Here is a 20,519-nt window from a genome sequence, read left to right on the forward strand (position 1 = left end):
TCAGAAGGCCAAACACAAACGCTTACACAGAAGGTTGTGCCGGTCAATGGGAACAGGTTTGGTAAACAGATCAGCTATCTGGTCAGCTGTATTACAGTGCTCAACATGTATAAAACCCTCTTTCGCAAGGTGCCTGACATTTTTATAGCGTATGTCTATGTGGCGAGATCTAGATCCTACTGCATAAGCGCCCGAGATTGCAATTGCGGCGGTGTTGTCCTCTAGAATTTGGATGGGCAGAGGAGGAGATGCAATCCTGCAATCTCCCGCCTCTCTTGCCCTCGACCCCTTTTCCCACTTCTGGGGTCCCAGCCCCATTCTTCGCCACCAGAAACACTGAGGGCCCCTCCCCTCCCCCGCCGAGCCCCCTCCTTACCGGGGGTCTCCTTCCCCGCTTCTCTTCCGGGGATCCGGGCCAGCGCCCCCACCAGCAACAAAAGGGGGACCCCAACGGAGCCCATGGATGCTCCCCACAAGCGCCCCGAAAGGGAGGGGAGAGAGACGCGGAGGCTCCCAGCCCAGAGGCGGAATCGGGGGGTCTGGCTTGGGGGGAGGGGGCGGTTTCCTCGGACTTCGGGATTGGGAGGGGCCAGGAAAGCGGAGGGACCAATGGGAATTCTCCCTTCTGCATCGTCATCGGTCTCCGGGCAGAGTCTGCCTGAGTTCATCCACAAGAGGAGATAGTGCGAAGCCGAGAGGGAAGCGGAGAAAGTTGGGGGAGGGGAATCCCTTCAGTCTGGGGGGGCTGCATTTTAGGGGGGCATTTCCTGCCAGCTCCGGAGGGGAGAAGAAGCGGCAATCGATCTTCCTCTGGTACAGGAAATGGGTTGTGGGGAGGGGGAGGGGGAGGAGAAAGAGGGGCAGAAGGGACTCCCGGTGTCAGAATCCATTGATATCCATTGAGGGGATCCTAACCAAATGGAGTTTTGAGGGGAGGGGGTTGAACCGGGAACGCTTATATAGATTTGAAATGTGACTCAAGACCAGATCCTGTCTCATATCTCCACAACCAATCCTATCCTTAGTAAACGTTTTCCTTTTGGACAACTCGGCTCCAAGAGTCCTTATTTCCTAAGATGTGGATTGGGCTGGGTCCTGACGCCGGGGCCCATGGTTCCCAGCCTCTCCCAGAGAAGGGACACAGGCTTGTCAGAGGAGGGGAGGGAAACCTGCCGCAAGAGGCTACCGGAAGGCGCCCCCTGGAGGAGGTATGGGGAACTGTCGTTCCCAACGGCTAATCCTCCTTGGTGGGGGTCGGGGGAGGGGAGGAAAATGAGGGAGAGGAAGAGACTCCTGAGAGACCCCCTCCATCTTCCCAGGGTGGAAAAAGGCAGGCAGAAGTTCAGCTGGTCCAGCACTGGGTCTAACTGTCTGCAAGGAATGTGGGATCCCGGTGGGGACTCTTTGTCCCCCCCCCAAAATGGCAAGAAATATGGGGGGAGGTAAGAGACGCCCCCCTCTGGGCTGGAAGGGAAGTAATATCCGTGCTTCTCTCTCCCTCTCCCTTTCGGGGGACATAAGGGCTGGAGGGTCACAATAAGGATACCCACACCCATGCTCCTGGGCTCTCCCCCCTTCCAGCCCCTCCTTCCCTTTTCCTCTTCCTCCCCTCGCTCCCCTCTTCAGCCCCACAAGCTGCCTTTGGATGCTTTTCGAGGCCTCTTTCCTGTCCCCCACCCAAATAGAGCCCCCTGCAGCCCCCCAAGACGGTCTGAAAGGGAGGGGCTGCAGCCCCCTTCACTAAAGGGAGAGTTTTGGAGAGCCAATTTAGGGGAGCAATTCAGACCCCCCCCCGAATATCCTTCTCCCTCAGTTCCCCCTCCCTTCCAGATCCCGATTCAGCAATGGGGGGATATGGGGTGGGGGGTTCTGGATCTCCTCCCCAAATTCAGAGTCTCCCCCCAGAAGGAATCCAGCTCAACTCTTCCCTCCCCTTAAAAAAAATTCAGAAGAAAAACTGAGGTTGCAAAATCCCTTTTGCCAAAAAGCGTCTTTTTCTTATACATTTGATGGCATTTGTGGATTCAGGTCTGAAAATGCCTCAGTTTCCCCCTTTCGCTTTCCGTCTCCTTCCTCTTTCGGTGCCAGAAACTTCGGGGCTCAGGAGCTAATCCGGGGTCCGCAAGGTCCCCCCTCCCTCCCAGCCACGGGGGGGGGGACAGAGATAGGGGGTCCGGCTGCCTCTTATCCCACTCGGCTGCCTTCCGGCGACCCCCGCCCACCTCGCCCGAAAGCAGGGAGGGGGGGCTCCCTCTCCGTCCTACGGGGAGAAATGCTGCGAGGGAGGGGTGGAGACCACGCGGAGATCCAGGCTCCTGCAGTCTGACGCCTCTCTTGCCCTCGACCTCTTTTTCCACTTCTGGGGTCCCAGCCCCATTCCTCGCCCCCAGAAACTGAGGGCCCCTAACCTCTCCTCCCCCCGCCCAGCCCCTTCCTTACTGGGGGTCTCCTTCCCCGCTTCGCTTCCGGGGATCCGGGCCAGCGCCCCCACCAGCAACAAAAGAGGGACCCCAACGGAGCCCATGGATGCTCCCCACAAGCGCCCCCAAAGGGAGGGGAGAGAGACGCGGAGGCTCCCAGCCCAGAGGCGGAATCGGGGGGTCTGGCTTGGGGGGAGGGGGCGGTTTCATCGGACTTCGGAATTGGGAGGGGCCAGGAAAGCGGAGCGACCAACTGGATTTTCCCGTTTTGCAGCGTCATCGGTCTCCGGGCAGAGTCTGCCTCGACTTCACCCGATGGAGGAGATAGTGCGAAGCCGAGAGAGAAGCGGAAAAAGCGGGAGGGGGAAAAATCCCTTCAGTCTGGGTGGGGGGGGCTGCAATTTAGAGGGCGTTTCATGCCACTCCCAGGAGGGCGGACTTCCATTTGCGCTCCCCGTCATGATTCCCAACCAGAGCCTCCTTTTCTCTGTGTGTCTGGAGGGGTGGACTAGATGCCCTTTCCGTTCCCACAGGGAGCCTAGAGCAAAGTGGAGCCAGAGCTTGGGGGCTCCTCCTTGTGTGGGGGGACTGAGGACACCCGTACACACACACACACACACACACACACACACACACACACACACACAAAGAGTCCCAAACCCCTTAGGCAGCCGATACCAGATGTTGTATCAGAAGCGTTGCACCGCATCCCCCACAAATCCTGGAGCACCGGGGAAGTTCCCGAGGATGGGAAAGGGCTGATGTGGTCCCCATCTTCAAGAAAGGGGGGGGGAAACGGAGCCAGGAAACTCCAGACCGATCAGTTTCACCTCAATACTGTTTTACGGTGGTTCTCCTCCTACCTCCTGGGCCGCTCGCAGTCGGTGTTGACGGGAGGGCAGAGGTCCGCCCCGAGGCCTCTCGTTTGTGACACCCAAAAGCTGGAGAAGTGCTGGAGTTTTGCTTTCCCCACCCCGCCCCCGGACAGAAGCGCTGGGCTCCCCCAAAGCGGAACCGGGAAACCGACCCTGATCCAGCCCGGATTCTTCCCCAGAAGAGGCTGAGGGGCCCCTCCTGACCCCCGAGGAGACCCCGGACAGTCCAGGGAAGAAACGATGGAGGGTTGGAGAAACGTCCCCGGAGGCCCAAAGGACCCAAAGGCTCAGATTCTCCCCCTTCAAACGTTACAGGGAGACTCAGCTCTCGGGGGGGGGCACTGATGGGTGGGAGAGGGGAAAGGGGGGACCAGCATGGAAGGGGAGGGGCTCAGTTGCAGTGGGGGGGACCCTGAGGGCAGACTTGGAGGAGGGGGATGGGGAGGGTGCCCCCCAGAGCAGGAGGGGGAACTATGGCAACTTTACCTCCTCTGGAGTCAGGATTGAGTCTTCCGCCCTGGACATGAAGGGGGCCTGGGGGGCCCTCAAACTGTGGAAGAAACCTTGTTCTGGGGGTCTCCCCTGCCCAGGGGGAGGGGGCTTCAGGCCCAAAGGCAGGAAGGGCCGTGGGGGGGGGCAGTGGGGCCAGGTGCGCAGTCCTGGAAAAGACCTATGGGGTCTCTGGTGACTGAACCCCCCCTCCTCTGCTGCTTCTTTGAGGGGGGCAGTGTGTGTCTCTGTGTTGTGGGTGCAGGTGTGTCCTGAGACACCAACATTTTGGGAGAGCTGAGTTTGCCCCATTTTCCCCTCAATGGCCCCCCTGCCCCCCAGGCGGGAAGCTTTCTGCCCTCCCCACATCTGTGAAATCACCCCTTTTCAGGGTCCTTCCCTAAGAGGAGAAGCCATTTATTTGGGGGGAAGGAAACCATTGAAAGGCTGTGACAGAAGCTGCTGACTGGGGGGTCCCCACAACTCCCAAAGCCCCCCAGAGCCAACAGCCTCCCACAGGGGCCCTTGAGGGGCAGGTGAAGGTGGCTTTCCCCTGGTCTGAATGCAGCTGAGGTCAGAGGTCAGGAGGGCCCTTCCCTGGTCACGCGTGTTGTCTGAATGTGGCCACATCTTGACCCCCCAATGTCCTAGAGATAAGGGGAATTGTAGTCCTCGCCCTCCCCAAAGGAACTCCCCAAAGTTTACCCCTCACCAACCATGGTACCTTGGGGGGGGGGCAGCTGGATGGGCTGGAGTTGGTCTGGAGGGGGCTGTTCATAGATAGTTGATAGAATGTGAAAGAAGTTGGAAGGGACCTTGGAGATCATCTAGTCCACCCCTTTACCATTTATACCATCAAGCAGGGGAGTCTATACCAAGAGAATCTCAGCCCCAAAAAGGGAGGGGGGAGGGAGAGAGATGTTGGGGGTGAAAATGGGGGAGCACCCTCCAGTTTTGAAGGAGAGAAATGGCACAAAGGGCTGGGAGAGTGTAGGGGGAGTCCCCCAATGGCTCCCCACAAGTGCTCGGGGAGGACCATGGCTGATGGCATCCTAGTCCTCAAACGTGGGCTTGAGGGGAAGCAGAGCAAGGGGGGTCTGAGTAGGAGAGGGGGTCCTGCCACTTCGCCTCCCTAAATCTGCCCACCCTCCTCCCAAACTAGTTCTGGCTTCAGACCCAAAGCTGCCGGGATGGTCTATGCAGAGGCAGGGGAGGCCTCAATCTGGGAAGGGGGAGGGGAGAAGGGAGGACCCACCTGTATGGGGAGGAAATAGGAGAAAGGAAGGAAGGAGGAATTCCAGGGTTTTTGTACAATGTTTATTCTTTTACATCAAAGTGAAGGGAAGGGAAGGGATTCGGAGGAAGAGTGATGCAGATGAAGCTGCTGTGGATTCAAAGCAGGGAGAGATTTGGGTGTCTGGAATGACAGGCAGGCCCAGAGTCCCTGGGGTCAGTCTAGGTGGTCTCCACCCCTCCCTCCCAAGGAAGGGAGGCCCTGAAAGAAAGATGGGGGGGGGCTTCTCAGCAGAAGAAGCTCCAGGCTGCCCTTCTCCTCCTCTCCCTAATCTAAAATCTTGAGCCTCCATTTTTCAGAGGTTGCAAAAAAGCCAGAAATTCATCAGCGACTGAGGAAAAAAAGAATTTCCATTCCCATCAGGAAGCAGGAAGGATGGCAGGATTAATTCATGAGGGCTATAGAGAAAAAGAGAAGGGGAGAAAATGAGAATATAAAGTGAATATAAACCTTCAGTGTAAATAACTTATTATTCCTCTCTATCAGCCCCCCCCACAGACCCACACTGCAGGGGGGTGGTTGATAGGCAGGGGCGGAATGAGGGAAAATCTCCCACCCCCATTTCAGGGAGGAAAAGGATGCAAAGGACCAGCAATTCATTTCTGGGGACTTATGGAATTTTCCCCAAATGACTTAATTGCGGCACTTAATCAAAAGAGGAGTCCTCCCTGCCCACCACGTTGGAAAAAACCTGGTCAATATTTTACTATTTGTGGTGTGTTTGTATTTGTTTTTTATTCCAATACATTTTCAAGTCTCTGTAAGGAAACGCTGCCCAAAATTTCAAAAATTTGTGTTATCCACAGCAAGGAGGTTTTGTTCAGATACATATTTTTTTTAAAAAAAGGAACAATTAACGAATGTTAAAGTAACATCTACAACTTGAGGAGAAACTCACCTGCAGGAGGCTGGATGGGAATTGCTGGAAGGAGAAAAAGAGCCAATCAGAACTCTTCATGGGCTGGAGGACTCAGGGGGTCCCCCTCCCCATCAATAGCCCATAATAGGTTGCAGGATGCTCACTTATACAGCAGACCCTCCAAGGACGGAATTTCCCAAGCAAATTTCCAATAAGACCCTCCTTGCCATCTGAGAGGTCCCCCCCTGGATGGTCCCCCCCCACAACCTCTCATCCAGCCCCCAGACTCACCTTTCTTGCTCTTCAGGTAGAGGGAGAGCCCCGTGGCAAAGAAGATCACCCCGATTAGGGCCCCCATAATCCCCGTCCAGAGTTTGCTCCTGGCCGAGTTGGAGGATCGGGGCTCTGGGGAAGGAGAAGGAGCTTCCCCTGAGCAGGAGGATCAGGGCCAGCTTCCCCCCCCAGGAGGGTCCATCCCGGCTCCCCCCACAGGGAGGGTCTCTCCCCCCTTCTCAGGGCAGGAGGGGGTCCCCAGAGCAGGAGGGGAGGGAGGGGAGGGGCTCACCCCACTGGACGGTGATGGGGGCTTCCAGGCTGGCGTGCTCCACCTGGCAGGCGTAGACGTCCCCCCGCTGGGGCTGGGTCTCCAGCATCACCTGGAGCTGGTAGGTCCAGTCTCCGTTCTGGAGCTCCTCCCCGAAGGCCACGCCCTCCTCCTCCGGCCGCCCGTTCTTCAGCCAGCGGACCTCGATCTCCACGGGGTAGAAGCCCCTCGCGGTGCAGAGGAGGATGGTGTGGGGGGAAGCTGGGTCCAGCTTGGTGGAGGATATGGAGATGGTGGGCTTGGCTGGAGGGGAGGAGAGGGAGGAGGGACACGGCGGAGACACAAAGACGGCCGAGAAAGGGAGACCAAGTTGGTTAGTTCAGGCCAAGATCCCTTTTCACTCCTGAAAATATTATTTGTTTTAAGTCATTTCCAAAGCAAATTGCAGCAAGAAATTAAAGGGGATCCTGGAAGATGGAAAAACATAAATCCTTTTAGGGCCTCCCTTTTTCCCTGCTTTTGAGGCGCTGACTTTTAAAACTCCACAAAAATTAAAAGCATCATTAGGCTAGAATGATTAGAAATAAAAAGCATTTATTATTATTATTATTATTATTTCACAGCTCCCCAAAGTAGGGCTTGTTTCCCAAAAGCAGAGGCCTCTGTTCATTATTTACTTTACTTAGCTTATTCCGTTTGTTTTGAATGTCGATAGAATTAGTCTAGGGTGAAGCTAATCACGTACCCAGAGGCTTGACTGCCTGGACTTATTGATGGGGTGCGGTTCAAGACGCCTTATCTGAAAATAGGGCGGTTACTTCCGCATAGGTCCATGATCTGCTGACGTAATCAACACCACGTGGGTTTGTTTACTTTGATGACGGCACTGATCAAAAGGGCTGATAATTTGCATTAAAAAAAGGTATACACTATAACTACTTTCATAGATCCACTCCAGCTCAGAGACCTTTTGCTAACCACGTTTTTCTGCCTCGAGGGATTCGTACAGCTAATTATATCATGTTTAAGAACATGCAATTTTTAAAGGTTTGGTTATTTGCAATTCAATCCTGGGATCTGGTCGGGATTTGTTTTTATGAACAGTGAATTATCCTCCTGGGTTTGCAGGGAAGAATTTAGGTGTAAGAATGAATTCCAGACTGAATATGCAGAGAACAAAATCTGCGTCGCTTTCCCTTAAATATTCCATAATTTTCGGAAGGGGCAAATTCCCAGCATCTCCCCGTAAAATGCCTTTTTCTCTTGTGATCTGGCGGTTTTCCTCTTGTGGAAGAAAGATCTCATTTAATTCTTTGGTAGCGTATTATTTTTGCCCCTAAACGAGGAACCTTCCCAGGTAGGACGAGAGAAGCGATTTGGCTGCAGGTGAAGCCAAGTCTGTGACCAAAAAGGGGGTCTCAAGGGGGCTTTTCTCCCAGACCCCCAAAACTGGATGAGCAAACAACTCTGAATAAAGAATGAAAAAAACTAAAAGATTTTTTTTTATCACTAGATTTTAATCATCCTTGCCTTTTAAATCTTAAATTATATATACTATTTTGGTGGTTTTATATTTTATGTGTGTGCCATGCAAAGTCCCTCTGGGAGAGAGAGAGATGGTTTTAAAAGTTGATACGGGAAGAATAAAACACTCAGATACTTTCAAAGCCACCTTACAAGGAATCTACTTCTTTGAGATGGGAAAGAATAAAGAGGAAAATCTATACGAAGCTACCTGAATGGCTTTCAACAATGGAAGCTTTTGCTTACCCAAATTTAATTCATTATGACAAAGTCGTTGACTTATAAAGATCTCTTGGATAACGAAGGGAAATTGAAAGATAGAGAAGATTTACAACGACAAGGTATTGATTTAGCATGGCGGCCATATTTTCAAATTCAAAAGAGATAAAGATTGTTAAAAACAGATGAAAACTTGATTAGGAAATGTTATCTTGAATATATATTAGTAAGAAGAATGACATCTATTGATTAACTGATACTGTTTTTTATTATCGTTTATTACATTTTCTACAGTCATTTATTACTACATTAACTATTGTTAATTGAACATATTTATCCAGACAATAGCCTGTTTGCTGAAGATTGAAAATGTTATTGGGGGATAATCCCAATGTTGATCCCAACCGTGTCCTAAACCTTAATCCCTAACCTGATCCTATTTTATCCCTAACCCTATAAAATTCAATAAAATCCTTTATAAAAAAAAGTTAATAAGTCAATCAATAAATATTATTGATTTATTCATATAAAATATATTGAAATAGTATATAGCATACAGATTATATTGAAATCTATCTACCTACTGGGCAAGAGACAGACCTTGCTGGATTCCTCCCCCCCAGAAAAATATAATGTTTTGTATAATATTAGGGAAAGAAGTTTTTTGGACCTCGGGAAGAGAAGGAAGATCGTGGGACGAAAGGGAAGGAGAGGAATATACTTCTTCCCTCCTTTTGCATGTTTAATTCTCATCGTTTTAGAATTTCTAACATTTTAAGGGTAATTTATTGTTTACACATTTTTATTTAGGGGTGATGTTATAATCCTACCCCCTCCAGACCCCCGCTTGGAGGGAGGGAGGGGGGCGGCTTAGGAGGGTCAGTTGCCCTCCGGGTGAGATTCAAGGTGCTCGGGATGACCTATAAAGCCCTAAATGGCCTGGGTCCGGATTACCTTAGGGAGCACCTGCTGCCTGTTAGAGATTGCTGGCGGGTGATTCCGAGGGGGAGGGCCTTCTCTGTGAGTGCGCCCACCCTTTGGATCGAACTGCCGATGGAGCTTCGGACTGCCCCCCCCCCCCGACCTTCGCTCTTTTCGCCCGGACTTAAAAACCTGGTTGTTCGAATTGTCTGGCCTGGACTGAGGGATTTTAAATTTTAAAGTATTTTAATTAAATCATATGAAATTATATGATATTAATTTTAAAATTTTAATTTTATTGTTATTATGAATTGTGGGCTTGTACTCATTTAATTCCATTTAATTCTCTTTTGGTACTGTTTTAACTGCCCTGTGAACCGCCCTGAGTCCTTCGGGAATAGGGCGGTATATAAATTCAACTAATAAATAATAAATAAATAAATAGCAATAAATACTAAAGAATAAATTTCCTAGATCGGAGAGCAGAGAATAAATAACGGGCAAATCTTTATCTGAGAGATCCCTAATCAATGAAATGAAACGGGGGGGGGGGGAGTCCCCGCATTCCCCCCCCCATGGAACTCCCCCTCCCCCACTCACCTCTCCGGCCAACCATGGGATCAATCTGGGCAACCTCGTAGGCGCGTCGGCAGAAGTAATCCACGGCGGCCTTCCTGTCCTGCAGGAGCTGCTTATCCCTGTTCAAAGCCTCCGCCTCCCCCTTCCCCAACGGCGTGACGGCCTCGAACTCCCCGCGGGCGCTGTCGAAGCGCAGATACTCCTGCCGGTCGTAGACGTAGCGCTCCAGGAGCCTCACCCGCTGCGTCCCGTTGAGGAAGCGGCACTCGGGCTTATGCTGGACCAGGAAATGGGCTGCGGGGAGGAGGAGGAGGGGGGGTCAGGAGGGACTCCGTGGCCCATGGTCCCCAGCGGCTACTGGAGGAGAGGCCCACGGGGGGGGAGGGGGACGGACTGCCGGAAGGCGTCCCCTGGAGGAGGGAGGGGGAACCGTCGGTCCCCTTGGTGGGGGGGTCTGGAGGGGGGAGGAAAAGGAGGGAGGGGGGAAAGAGCTTCCATCTCCCCAGGGTGGGAAAAGGCAGGCAGAAGTTCAGCCGGTCCAGCCCTCCCTCTGTCTGCAGGGAACGCTGGATCCCGGGGGGGCCTCTTTGCCCCCCCAAAGCGGGACGAAGTATAGAGGGAGGGAAGAGACCCCCCCGCTGGGCTTGAGGGAAAATAATATCCAAACTTCTCTCTCCCTCTTCCTTTTGGGAGCACAGTAAGGATACCCACACCCATGCTCCTGGGCTCTCCCCTCCCTTCCAGCCCCACTTTCTCTCCCCCTCCCATCTTAAGCCCCACAAGCTGCCTTTGGATGCTTTTCTAGGCCTCTTTTCTGTCCCCCTCCCAAATAGACCCCCCTGCAGCCCCCCAAGGCCACCTGAAAGGGAGGGGCTCCAGCCCCCTTCACTAAATGGAGGGGGGGTTGGAGGAACAACTCAGACCCCCCCCCCCAATATCCCTCCCAAGAGAAGCGGAGAAGGCGAGTGAGGGGAAGATTTTCACTCTTGGGGGCTGCAACTTCAGGGGGGTCTTCAGGATGTGTGTGGACTTCATTCTGTGTCCCCCCATGACTCTCCACCGCAGTCTCCCTTTCTTTCTGCCTGCAGGGGTGGACTAGATGCCCCTTTAAGCTCCCTTAAGGCCAGCCGTCAGGAGTCCAGGCTGGGTCTGGGGAGACTTCGGAAGGGCCGAGGGGAGCCGGGGGTCTCTCCGGAGAGTCTCCCCCTCCGGGTCTCGCTTGGCCCAAAGGGGCTTTTCCCAAAGGGAGCAGGAATTTCCTGGGTTTTCCCCTGAAGACGTTTCGCTTCTCATCCCAGAAGCTTCTTCAGTTCTGACTGAATGTTGGAGGGTGGAAAGACTGATATTCTTTGGGGTCGTTTTGAAAGTCGGTCCCTGGTTCTCTGAGGGGCCTCGAGGACCCCCAGGGGTTTATCTGGGCCCTCTGGGTCCCCTGAATTGGGGGGGCAAAGGGGTGGGGAGCCTTCCTGGGGCTGCTGAAAGGGCCCTGTTGGAGGCAGGAGATGGGGGGTCCTTTCCCTCCCCCCTCTGTTGAGGGAGGGCTGCTCAAGTTTGACCTAGATGGCCTGGGGGGGGGGGTCTGGGATCCTGAGGAGAAGGGAACCCCCAGATTCCCTAGATATCCCCCAAATTTTCTTTTTTTCCCCTGCAACTTCCCTCCTACAAGCCTTTGTGTATTTTGGGGTTCAGCCCTCTTTCCTGTCCCCCTGAAGCCCCCCAAGACCGTCTCAAAGGGAGGGGCTCCAGCCCCCTTCACTAAAGGGATAGTTTTGGGGAACCAATTTAGGGGAGCAATTCAGACCCCCCCGAATATCCTTCTCCCTCAGTTCCCCCCTCCCCTCCAGGTCCCGATTCAGCAATGGGGGAATATGGGGTGGGGGGTTCTGGGTCTCCTCCCCAAATTCAGAGTCTCCCCCCAGCTCAACTCTTCCTTCCCCTTAAAAAAAATGGAGATTCGGAAGAAAAACTGAGGTTGCAAAAACCCTTTTGCCAAAAAACGTTTTTCTTATACGTTTGATACATTTGTGGATTCAGGTCTGAAAATGCCTCAGTTTCCCCCTTTCACTTTCGCTTTCCGTCTCCTTCCTCTTTCGGTGCAAGAAACCTCGGGGCTCAGGCGCTAATTTGGGGTCCGCAAGGTCCCCCTCCCACCCAGCCACGGGGGGGGGAGAGGGGGTCCAGCAGGCTCTTATCCCACCTCGGCTGCCTTCCCGCGACCTCCGCCCACCTCACCCGCAAGCAGGGAGGGGGGCTCCCTCTCCGTCCTACGGGGAGAAATGCTGCGAGGGAGGGGTGGAGACCACGGGGAGATCCAGGCTCCTGCAATCTCCCGCCTCTCTTGCCCTCGACCCCTTTTCCCACTTCTGGGGTCCCAGCCCCATTCTTTGCCCCCAGTAACACTGAGGGCCTCTCCCCTCTCCTCCCCCCGCCCACCCCCTCCTTACCGGGGGTCTCCTTCCCCGCTTCGCTTCCGGGGATCCGGGCCAGCGCCCCCACCAGCAACAAAAGGGGGACCCCAACGGAGCCCATGGATGCTCCCAACAAGCACCCCAAAAGAGAGGAGAGAGAGACGCGGAGGCTCCCAGCCCAGAGGCGGAATGGGGGGGGTCTGACTTGGGGGGAGGGGCGGTTTCCTCGGACTTCGTAACCGGGAGGGGCCAGGAAAGCGGAGGGACCAATGGGATTTTCCCTGTCTGCAGCGTCATCGGTCTCCGGGCAGAGTCTGCCTGAGTTCATCCACAAGAGGAGATAGTGCGAAGCCGAGAGAGAAGCGGAGAAAGTTGGGGGAGGGGAATACCTTCAGTCTGGGGGGGCTGCATTTTAGGGGGGCGTTTCCTGCCAGCTCCGGAGGGGAGAGGAAGCGGCAATCGATCTTCCTCTGGTGCAGGAAATGGGTTGTGGGGAGGGGGAGAAAGAGGGGCAGAAGGGACTCCGGGTGTCAGAATCCATTGATATCACATTCATTAATGTATGGTTAGATATTGTGCCTACCGGGATTCTGCCATACTTGTAGAAGGAGGGGGGGATTGTTTATTCAGTCTATCTGTGGCTGCTTTCAAAGATCTGGGGAAAAGTGATCTGTCTGTTTGGGGCTGTAGGAAGAAGGCGATCTACCAAGGAAGGCAGGAAGTTCCTTCTTCCCAGGGAAGGACCTGACAACCAGGAATTGATGGGATCCTAACCAAATGGAGTTTTGAGGGGAGGGGGTTGAACCGGGAAGGCTTATATAGATTTGAAATGTGACTCAAGACCAGATCCTGTCTCATTTCTCCACAACCAATCCTATCCTTAGTAAACGTTTTCCTTTTGGACAACTCGGCTCCAAGGGTCCTTATTTCCTAAGATGTGGATTGGGCTGGGTCCTGACGCCGGGGCCCATGGTTCCCAGCCTCTCCCAGAGAAGGGACACAGGCTTGTCAGAGGAGGGGAGGGAAACCTGCCGCAAGAGGCTACCGGAAGGCGCCCCCTGGAGGAGGTATGGGGAACTGTCATTCCCAACGGCTAATCCTCCTTGGTGGGGGTCGGGGGAGGGGAGGAAAATGAGGGAGAGGAGGAGACTCCTGAGGGACCCCCTCCATCTTCCCAGGGTGGAAAAAGGCAGGCAGAAGTTCAGCTGGTCCAGCACTGGGTCTAACTGTCTGCAAGGAATGTTGGATCCCGGTGGGGACTCTTTGTCCCCCCCCCAATGGCAAGAAATATGGGGGGAGGTAAGAAACGCCCCCCTCTGGGCTGGAAGGGAAGTAATGTCCGTGCTTCTCTCTCCCTCTCGGGGGACATAAGGGCTGGAGGGTCACAATAAGGATACCCACACCCATGCTCCTGGGCTCTCCCCCCTTCAAGCCTCCCCTTCCCTTTTCCTCTTCCTCCCCTCGCTCCCCTCTTCAGCCCCACAAGCTGCCTTTGGATGCTTTTCGAGGCCTCTTTCCTGTCCCCCACCCAAATAGAACCCCCTGCAGCCCCCCAAGACGGTCTGAAAGGGAGGGGCTGCAGCCCCCTTCACTAAAGGGAGTTTTGGGGAGCCAATTTAGGGGAGCAATTCAGACCCCCCCGAATATCCTTCTCCCTCAGTTCCCCCTCCCTTCCAGATCCCGATTCAGCAATGGGGGGATATGGGGTGGGGGGTTCTGGGTCTCCTCCCCAAATTCAGAGTCTCCCCCCAGAAGGAATCCAGCTCAACTCTTCCCTCCCCTTTAAAAAAATTCAGAAGAAAAACTGAGGTTGCAAAAACCCTTTAGCCAAAAAGCGTCTTTTTTTCTTAGACTCTTTGCTGGCCTTTGTGGATTCGGCTCTGAAAATGCCTCAGTTTCCCCCTTTCGCTTTCGCTTTCCGTCTCCTTCCTCTTTCGGTGCCAGAAACTTCAGGGCTCAGGCGCTAATCCGGGGTCCGCAAGGTCCCCCTCCCACCCAGCCACGGGGGGGGGGCGAGAGAGGGGGTCCAGCTGCCTCTTATCCCACCTCGGCTGCCTTCCCGCGACCCCCACCCACCTCGCCCGCAAGCAGGGAAGGGGGGGCTCCCTCTCCGTCCTGCGGAGGAAAATGCTGAGAGGGAGGGGTGGAGACCACGCGGAGATCCAGGCTCCTGCAGTCTGACGCCTCTCTTCCCCTCGACCCCTTTCCCCACTTCTGGAGTCCCAGCCCCATTCTTCGCCCCCAGAAACACTGAGGGCCCCTCCCCTCCCCCCGCCGAGCCCCCTCCTTACCGGGGGTCTCCTTCCCCGCTTCGCCTCCGGGGATCCGGGCCAGCGCCCCCACCAGCACCAAAAGAGGGACCCCCACGGAGCCCATGGATGCTCCCCACAAGCGCCCCCAAAGGGAGGGGAGAGAGACGCGGTGGCTGCCAGCCCAGAGGCGGAATCGGGGGGTCTGGCTTGGGGGGAGGGGCGGTTTCCTCGGACTTCGGAATTGGGAGGGGCCAGGAAAGCGGAGGGACCAATGGGATTTTCCCTGTCTGCAGCGTCATCGGTCTCCGGGCAGAGTCTGCCTGAGTTCATCCACAAGAGGAGATAGTGCGAAGCCGAGAGAGAAGCGGAGAAAGTTGGGGGAGGGGAATCCCTTCAGTCTGGGGGGGCTGCATTTTAGGGGGGCGTTTCCTGCCAGCTCCGGAGGGACCCCCCTCTGGGCTGGGAGGAAAGTAATATCCATGCTTCTCTCTCCCTCTTCCTTTTGGGAGCACAATAAGGATACCCACACCCATGCTCCTGGGCTCTCCCCGCCCTTCCAGCCCCACCTTCCCTTTTCCTCCCCTCGCTCCCATCTTCAGCCCCACAAGCTGCCTCTGGATGCGTTTCGAGGCCTCTTTCCTGTCCCCCCCCCGCCCAAATAGAGCCCCCTGCAGCCCCCCAAGACCGTCTCAAAGGGAGGGGCTCCAGACCCCTTCGCTAAAGGGAGAGTTTTGGGGAGCCAATTTAGGTGAGCTATTCAGACCGCCCCAATATCCTTCCACAACCTTCTTTTTGAAGACCTCCAGGGATGGAGAAACCCCCCCCCCCCCCAAATTCCAGGTTCCATTGGTTCTCACGGCCAGGAGATCCCTCCCGATCCCTTCCAGGTCGGATCCTCCTCGGAGGCTCCGGACGGTCCCAACTTCCCTCCCAGGCTGACCGACCTTCTCCGGGCTTCGCCTTCGGTCAGCGGGGGGGCGATCCCTAGCGAGGCTGCCCCCCCCTCCGGGATCTGCCTGTGAGATCCTAAAGGCAGCGAGGGAGATCCCAAGAGCGGGAGTGGGTCTCCAGTTGGTCTCCTCCTCCAGGAAGGGCCGCGACTGGATCTGCTTCCCCCCCCAAGAAAGGCAGCCGGGACCCCCCCTTCCTCCCCTTCCCCCCCTTCCCCCCCCCCGCTCCTTTCCCGGCAGAAGCCCGGAATCCGGGAATCTCCCCCGTTGGATCCGCGGCTCTTCCTGGCTCAGCCCGGCCCGATCCTCCGCTTCACGCGCAGCTTTTCCTCCCGAGGGGAAATTCTGAGTGGGTTTTCCTCCACAACCCTCTCCGGCTTCCGTGTGTGTGTTCGTGCAAAGCTTCTTTTGAACAGAAATATCTCAGCTTTTCCCGCCTTCCCAGATTTCTCCTCTTAATTCGAAATAAACATTAACGAACTCCCTGACACGAAGACTTTGAGGAAAGAGAAGGTGGATGATTCAAGGCCGGTGAAAGGATTTAAACTCAATCCAATAATTTACATTATGAGCAGGATAGAGGCTCAGTTCCTGCCCTTGGCTGCGTGCCAATCAATTCAACCTTTTGACTGGCAGGAAGGGAATTTTAGGGGAAAAGGAATCAGCCCCGGGACTCGGTCCTCAGGATCAATAGACTCGGAGGTTAACTCCGTTCTTCCGGATGGGAGTGGAAGGAAACGTTTTGCCCAAAAAGGAGAAGAAGAAGAAAAATCCACCCCCGTGGACGTGGACAGGATGGATAAGAGGATCTGATCGGAGTTTCTTCCTTGGAAAAGTTCTCAGCGTTGAAGGAGGAGGGATGGACGGGGAGTTTATTGCAAGAAACGATGAATTTGGAATTTATAACGTCATGCAATTTGAATAGAAATTCTGTGGACTTCGGTAATCCGTCGCCTTCAAGTATTGGATTACAGGCTTCACCATTAATGTCTGAAAACCTTTCTCTGCCCCCCCCCACAACTATCCCCCCCCCAAAAAAAAGACATCCTGTTTCTTCTCTTTCCTTACATCAATAGAAAACATTTTTTTTCTAGTCTTCTGTGGAGATTCGGGGTTGTTGCGAGTTGCGCAAAGGCGGGTCAGGCAGATCCTCAAAAGAGCTTTGGGGGGGGTCCAGAGGGGGCCTGAATCCTTTCCGGGAATGGGGGGAGGGGGCTGGAGGGGGTCAAACTCCCCCCCCCGGCCCAGCACCATCCCCGGCAGGCCAGAGCCGGGTTCCTCCCCCCCCCGCAGCCGAAGGAGGCGGCAGAGTCCGAATCTGCCCCCCAGTTGTGTATCTGGACACAGCCAGTCGCACAAAGTCTGTCCCGGATCCAGGCAGCCTCGGGGGGGGGGCATCACTCATCTGACCCAGGCAGAACCTCTGGGCTCCTTTCATGCTTCCCCCCCCCCCAGCAAATATTGTGAATTTCCCAGAGTTCTCCCTGCCACTCCCAGCCCTACACAAAACACACAAACACAGCAACTCCTTTCCACAACCTCCGAAGAGGCGCTTGAGTCCCGCTTCCTTCCCCCCCCCCGAACCCCCCGCCCCCGGCCTGAAGCGCTGGGCTCCCCCGAAGCGGAACCGAGAAACTGGCCCTGATCCAGCAGGCAACAAGCCAGGATTCTTCCCCGGGGCAGCTGTCCTGCTCCACCCCATGGCTGAGTCTCCGGGTGGGGCGGCCCCCTCGGTCCCCTCCCTTTCCCCCCCCAGGAAGAGGCTGGTGGGCCCCCCCGACCCCCTCGGAGACCCCGGACAGCCCAGGAAAGAAACGAGGGAGGGTTGGAGAAACGTCCACGGAGGCCCAAAGGTTCCGATTCCCCCCCTTCAGATTTTAGGGGGAGACTCGGCTCTCTAAGGGGGGGCTCTGATGGGTGGGAAAGAGAGGAAAAGGGGGACCAGCATGGAAGGGGAGGGGCTCACCTGCAGTGGGGGGGGACCCTGAGGGCAGACTTGGAGGAGGGGGATGGGGAGGGTCCCCCCCTCAGAGCAGGAGGGGGAACTATGGCAACTTAAGTCCTCTGGAGTCAGGATTGAGTCTTCCGCCCAGGACACGAAGGGGAGGTGTGGGGGGGGTCCTCAAACTGTGGAAGAAACCTTGTTCTGGGGGTCTCCCCTGCCCAGAGGGAGGGGGCTTCGGGCCCCAAGGCAGGAAGGGCTGTGGGGGGGGGCAGTGGGGCCAGGTGGGCAGTCCTGGAAAAGGCCTCTGGGGTGACTGAAGCCCCCCCACCTCCACCCCGGCCTCCAACCGTCTCCTCTGCTGCTTCTTTGAGGGGGGTTCTGTGTGTTTGTGTGTTGTGGGTGCATGTGTGTCCTGAGACAACAATATTTTGGGAGGACCGAGTTTGCCCCATTTTCCCCTCAATGGCCCCCCTGCCCCCCAGGTGGGAAGCTCTCTGCCCTCCCCACATCTCTGAAATGACCCCTTTTCAGGGTCCTTCCCTAAGAGGGGGAGCCATTTTTTGGGGGGAGGCCATTTAAAGGCTGTGATGGAAGCTGTTGACCGGGGGAGGGTCCCCCACAACTCCCGAAGCCCCCCAGAGCCGACAGCCTCCCACAGGGGCCCTTGAGGGGCGGGTGAAGGCGGCTTTCCCCTGGTCTGAATGCAGCTGAGGTCAGAGGTCAGGAGGGCCCTTCCCAGGTCATGCATGTGGTCTGAATGGGGCCACATCTGGACACCCTCCCACGTCCTAGAGATAAGGGAATTGTAGTCCTCGCCCTCCCCAAAGGAACTCCCCAAAGTTTACCCCTCACCAACCATGGTAACTTGGGGGGGGCAGCTGGATGGGCTGGAGTTCGTCTGGAGGGGGCTGTTCATAGATAGTTGATAGAATGTGAAAGAAGTTGAAAGGGACCTTGGAGATCATCTAGTCCACCCCTTTACCATCAAGCAGGGGAGTCTAGACTTCCGGTGGCAACGCCATATATCAACAACAATCGGCTCAAATTATAATTAATGGGGGATTAACAGATGCATTTAAAATTGAAAAAGGTACAAGACGGGGGTGTCCCCTGTCACCCTTACTGTTTGTCTTAACATTGGAGATTTTATTGATTAAAATTCGGGAATCAACTAAAATAAAGGGAATAAAAATAAAGCAGAATGACTATAGGTTAAGAGCATTTGCGGATGACTTGGTTGTTACATTATCCCAACCGATTCAATCGGTTATAGATTTGATGGAAATCATAATTCAATATGGGAAAGTTTCGGGTTTTAAGGTAAATAATAAGACTAAAATATTATCTAAAAATATGACTATGAATGAAAAGGAAATGTTAGAATTGGCAGGTTTTGAAATAGTGAAAAAGGTTAAATATTTGGGAGTATATATTACAGCTTCTAATGTGAAATTATATAAGAATAATTATGACATGTTATGGTTAAAAGTACAAAAGGATTTAAAAATTGGAAAAAATTACAATTATCTTTGTTGGGAAAAATTGCAGCTGTTAAAATGAATGTTTTACCAAAGTTTCTCTTTTTGTTTCAAATGATACCTATTTTGAAAAAGGATGCTAATTTGGATGATTGGCAGAAGGGTATTAATAAATTTATTTGGGCGGGGGAAAAACGAGAGTTAAACTTAAGATTTTACAGGATGCTCGGGAAAGAGGGGGACTTAAGGTGCCTAATCTGAAACTATATTATGATGCAGTGGTTTTAACACTGGTTAGTGATTGGCTCAATTTAACAAATAAAAGTATACTTTATCTTGAGGGATGGGACTTATTATATGGGTGGCATGCATATTTGATTTATGATCAAAAAGTTGACAAGGCTTTTAAATCTCATATTTTAAGAAGTGCTTTATTGCGTGTTTGGAAAAAGTATTATAAGTTGAATTATAAAATACCAATTTGGGGGATTCCTGGACACGCAATAGAGGGTGTATCTATGGGTGTGAATTTAGATATGATTTCTTATAAGCAATTACTTAGACTGGTAGGGAATGATTGGCAATTAAGGTCAGTAGCTGAGTTAAAACAAGAAAATATCGTACAGTCTTGGTTTCAGTATACCCAATTGCAAGCTAGGTGGAAGTTAGATCAGAAGGTTGGTTTGACACTGATGGATGAAAATTTGGTAAAACAGATTAAAGATCAAACTCGAGCGCATATAAAGAGAATTTATAATGCTTTAATAGAATTAGATTCGGAAACGGAATTGGTGAAAGATTGCATGGTAAAGTGGGCTCAAAATATTCAAGAATCGATCCCATTGGATGTTTGGGAGGTAATTTGGGTTAGAAATGTAAGATTTACTCAGGCCCGAAACTTAAGAGAAAATTTTTATAAAATGTTTTATAGATGGCATTTGGATCCTAAAAAGTTGTCTTGTATGTATTCCAACTTGCAGTCCAAATGTTGGAGATGTGGTAGTTTGGATGCTACTTACTTTCATATTTGGTGGACTTGTAGAAATATAAAAGCTTTTTGGATTAAAATTTGGTGGAACATCCAAAAGATTTTCAAGAGAAAGATAAAGTTTACTCCACAATTATTTTTATTGGGTGTTATTACAGATGGTGATACTAAAGAAATTAATTTGATGTTGAATTTGATAACAGCTGCGAGGTTATTGGTAGGGCAATATTGGAAGAAGGACTGCCTGCCTACTATAGAGGAATGGACGCTTAAAGTGTCAAATTTAGCAGAAATGGCTAAGATTTCTGCTTACTTGAAGGATCATTCACAAGAAAGATACATTTCGGTTTGGAGAAGATGGATAGATTATATTCAGAAAAAATATGGGACTAAAAAGTTCCATTTAGCTTATGAGTAAACTTTAGTAAAGGTAAAGGTTCCCCCGCACATGCGTGTGCTAGTCGTTTCCGACTCTAGGGGCCGGTGCTCATCTCCGTTTCAAAGCCGAAGAGCCAGCGTTTGTCCGAGGACGACTCCGTGGTCATGTGGCCGGCATGACTAGACGCCAAAGGTGCACGGAATGCTGTTACCTTCCCATCGTAGTGGTCCCTATTTTTCTACTTGCATTTTTACGTGCTTTCGAACTGCTAGGTTGGCAGAAGCGAGTAAACTTTAGATTGTTATAATTTTTTTTTTTAAGTTGGATATTTTTAGAGTGTTTGTAATCATGTTATAGGCGGGTTAAAGTGTATTATGTATTTGGATATGTAGATA

General features: G+C 53.1%; 1 protein-coding gene across 3 annotated transcripts; it reads right to left on the reverse strand.

The window, feature by feature from the left end:
- Positions 1-5,086: 5,086 nt before the first annotated feature.
- LOC308664661 (H-2 class II histocompatibility antigen, E-S beta chain-like) lies at positions 5,087-14,549 on the reverse strand. Of its 3 annotated transcripts, none has more exons than XR_014025715.1 (6): positions 14,424-14,549; positions 9,746-10,018; positions 6,546-6,784; positions 6,229-6,342; positions 5,977-6,000; positions 5,087-5,476 (listed from the first exon to the last, which is right to left on the reverse strand). XR_014025715.1 is itself a non-coding variant. In XM_081322100.1 (6 exons), the coding sequence occupies exons 1-6, from the start codon at positions 14,506-14,508 to the stop codon at positions 5,463-5,465; spliced, it is 792 nt and encodes a 263-aa protein (XP_081178226.1). In that variant the 5' UTR covers positions 14,509-14,549; the 3' UTR covers positions 5,087-5,462. The 3 variants fall into 3 exon arrangements, 2 of the variants coding, with proteins under 2 accessions (XP_081178226.1, XP_081178225.1); XM_081322100.1 differs by having other exon boundaries at positions 6,503-6,784; XM_081322099.1 differs by lacking the exon at positions 14,424-14,549 and adding an exon at positions 12,169-12,274 and having other exon boundaries at positions 6,503-6,784.
- Between the last annotated feature and the right edge of the window lie 5,970 nt (positions 14,550-20,519).

Source organism: Vipera berus (genome assembly GCF_964194415.1).
Source record: "Vipera berus genome assembly, chromosome: 2".
In the NCBI taxonomy this organism is placed as follows: domain Eukaryota; kingdom Metazoa; phylum Chordata; class Lepidosauria; order Squamata; family Viperidae; genus Vipera; species Vipera berus.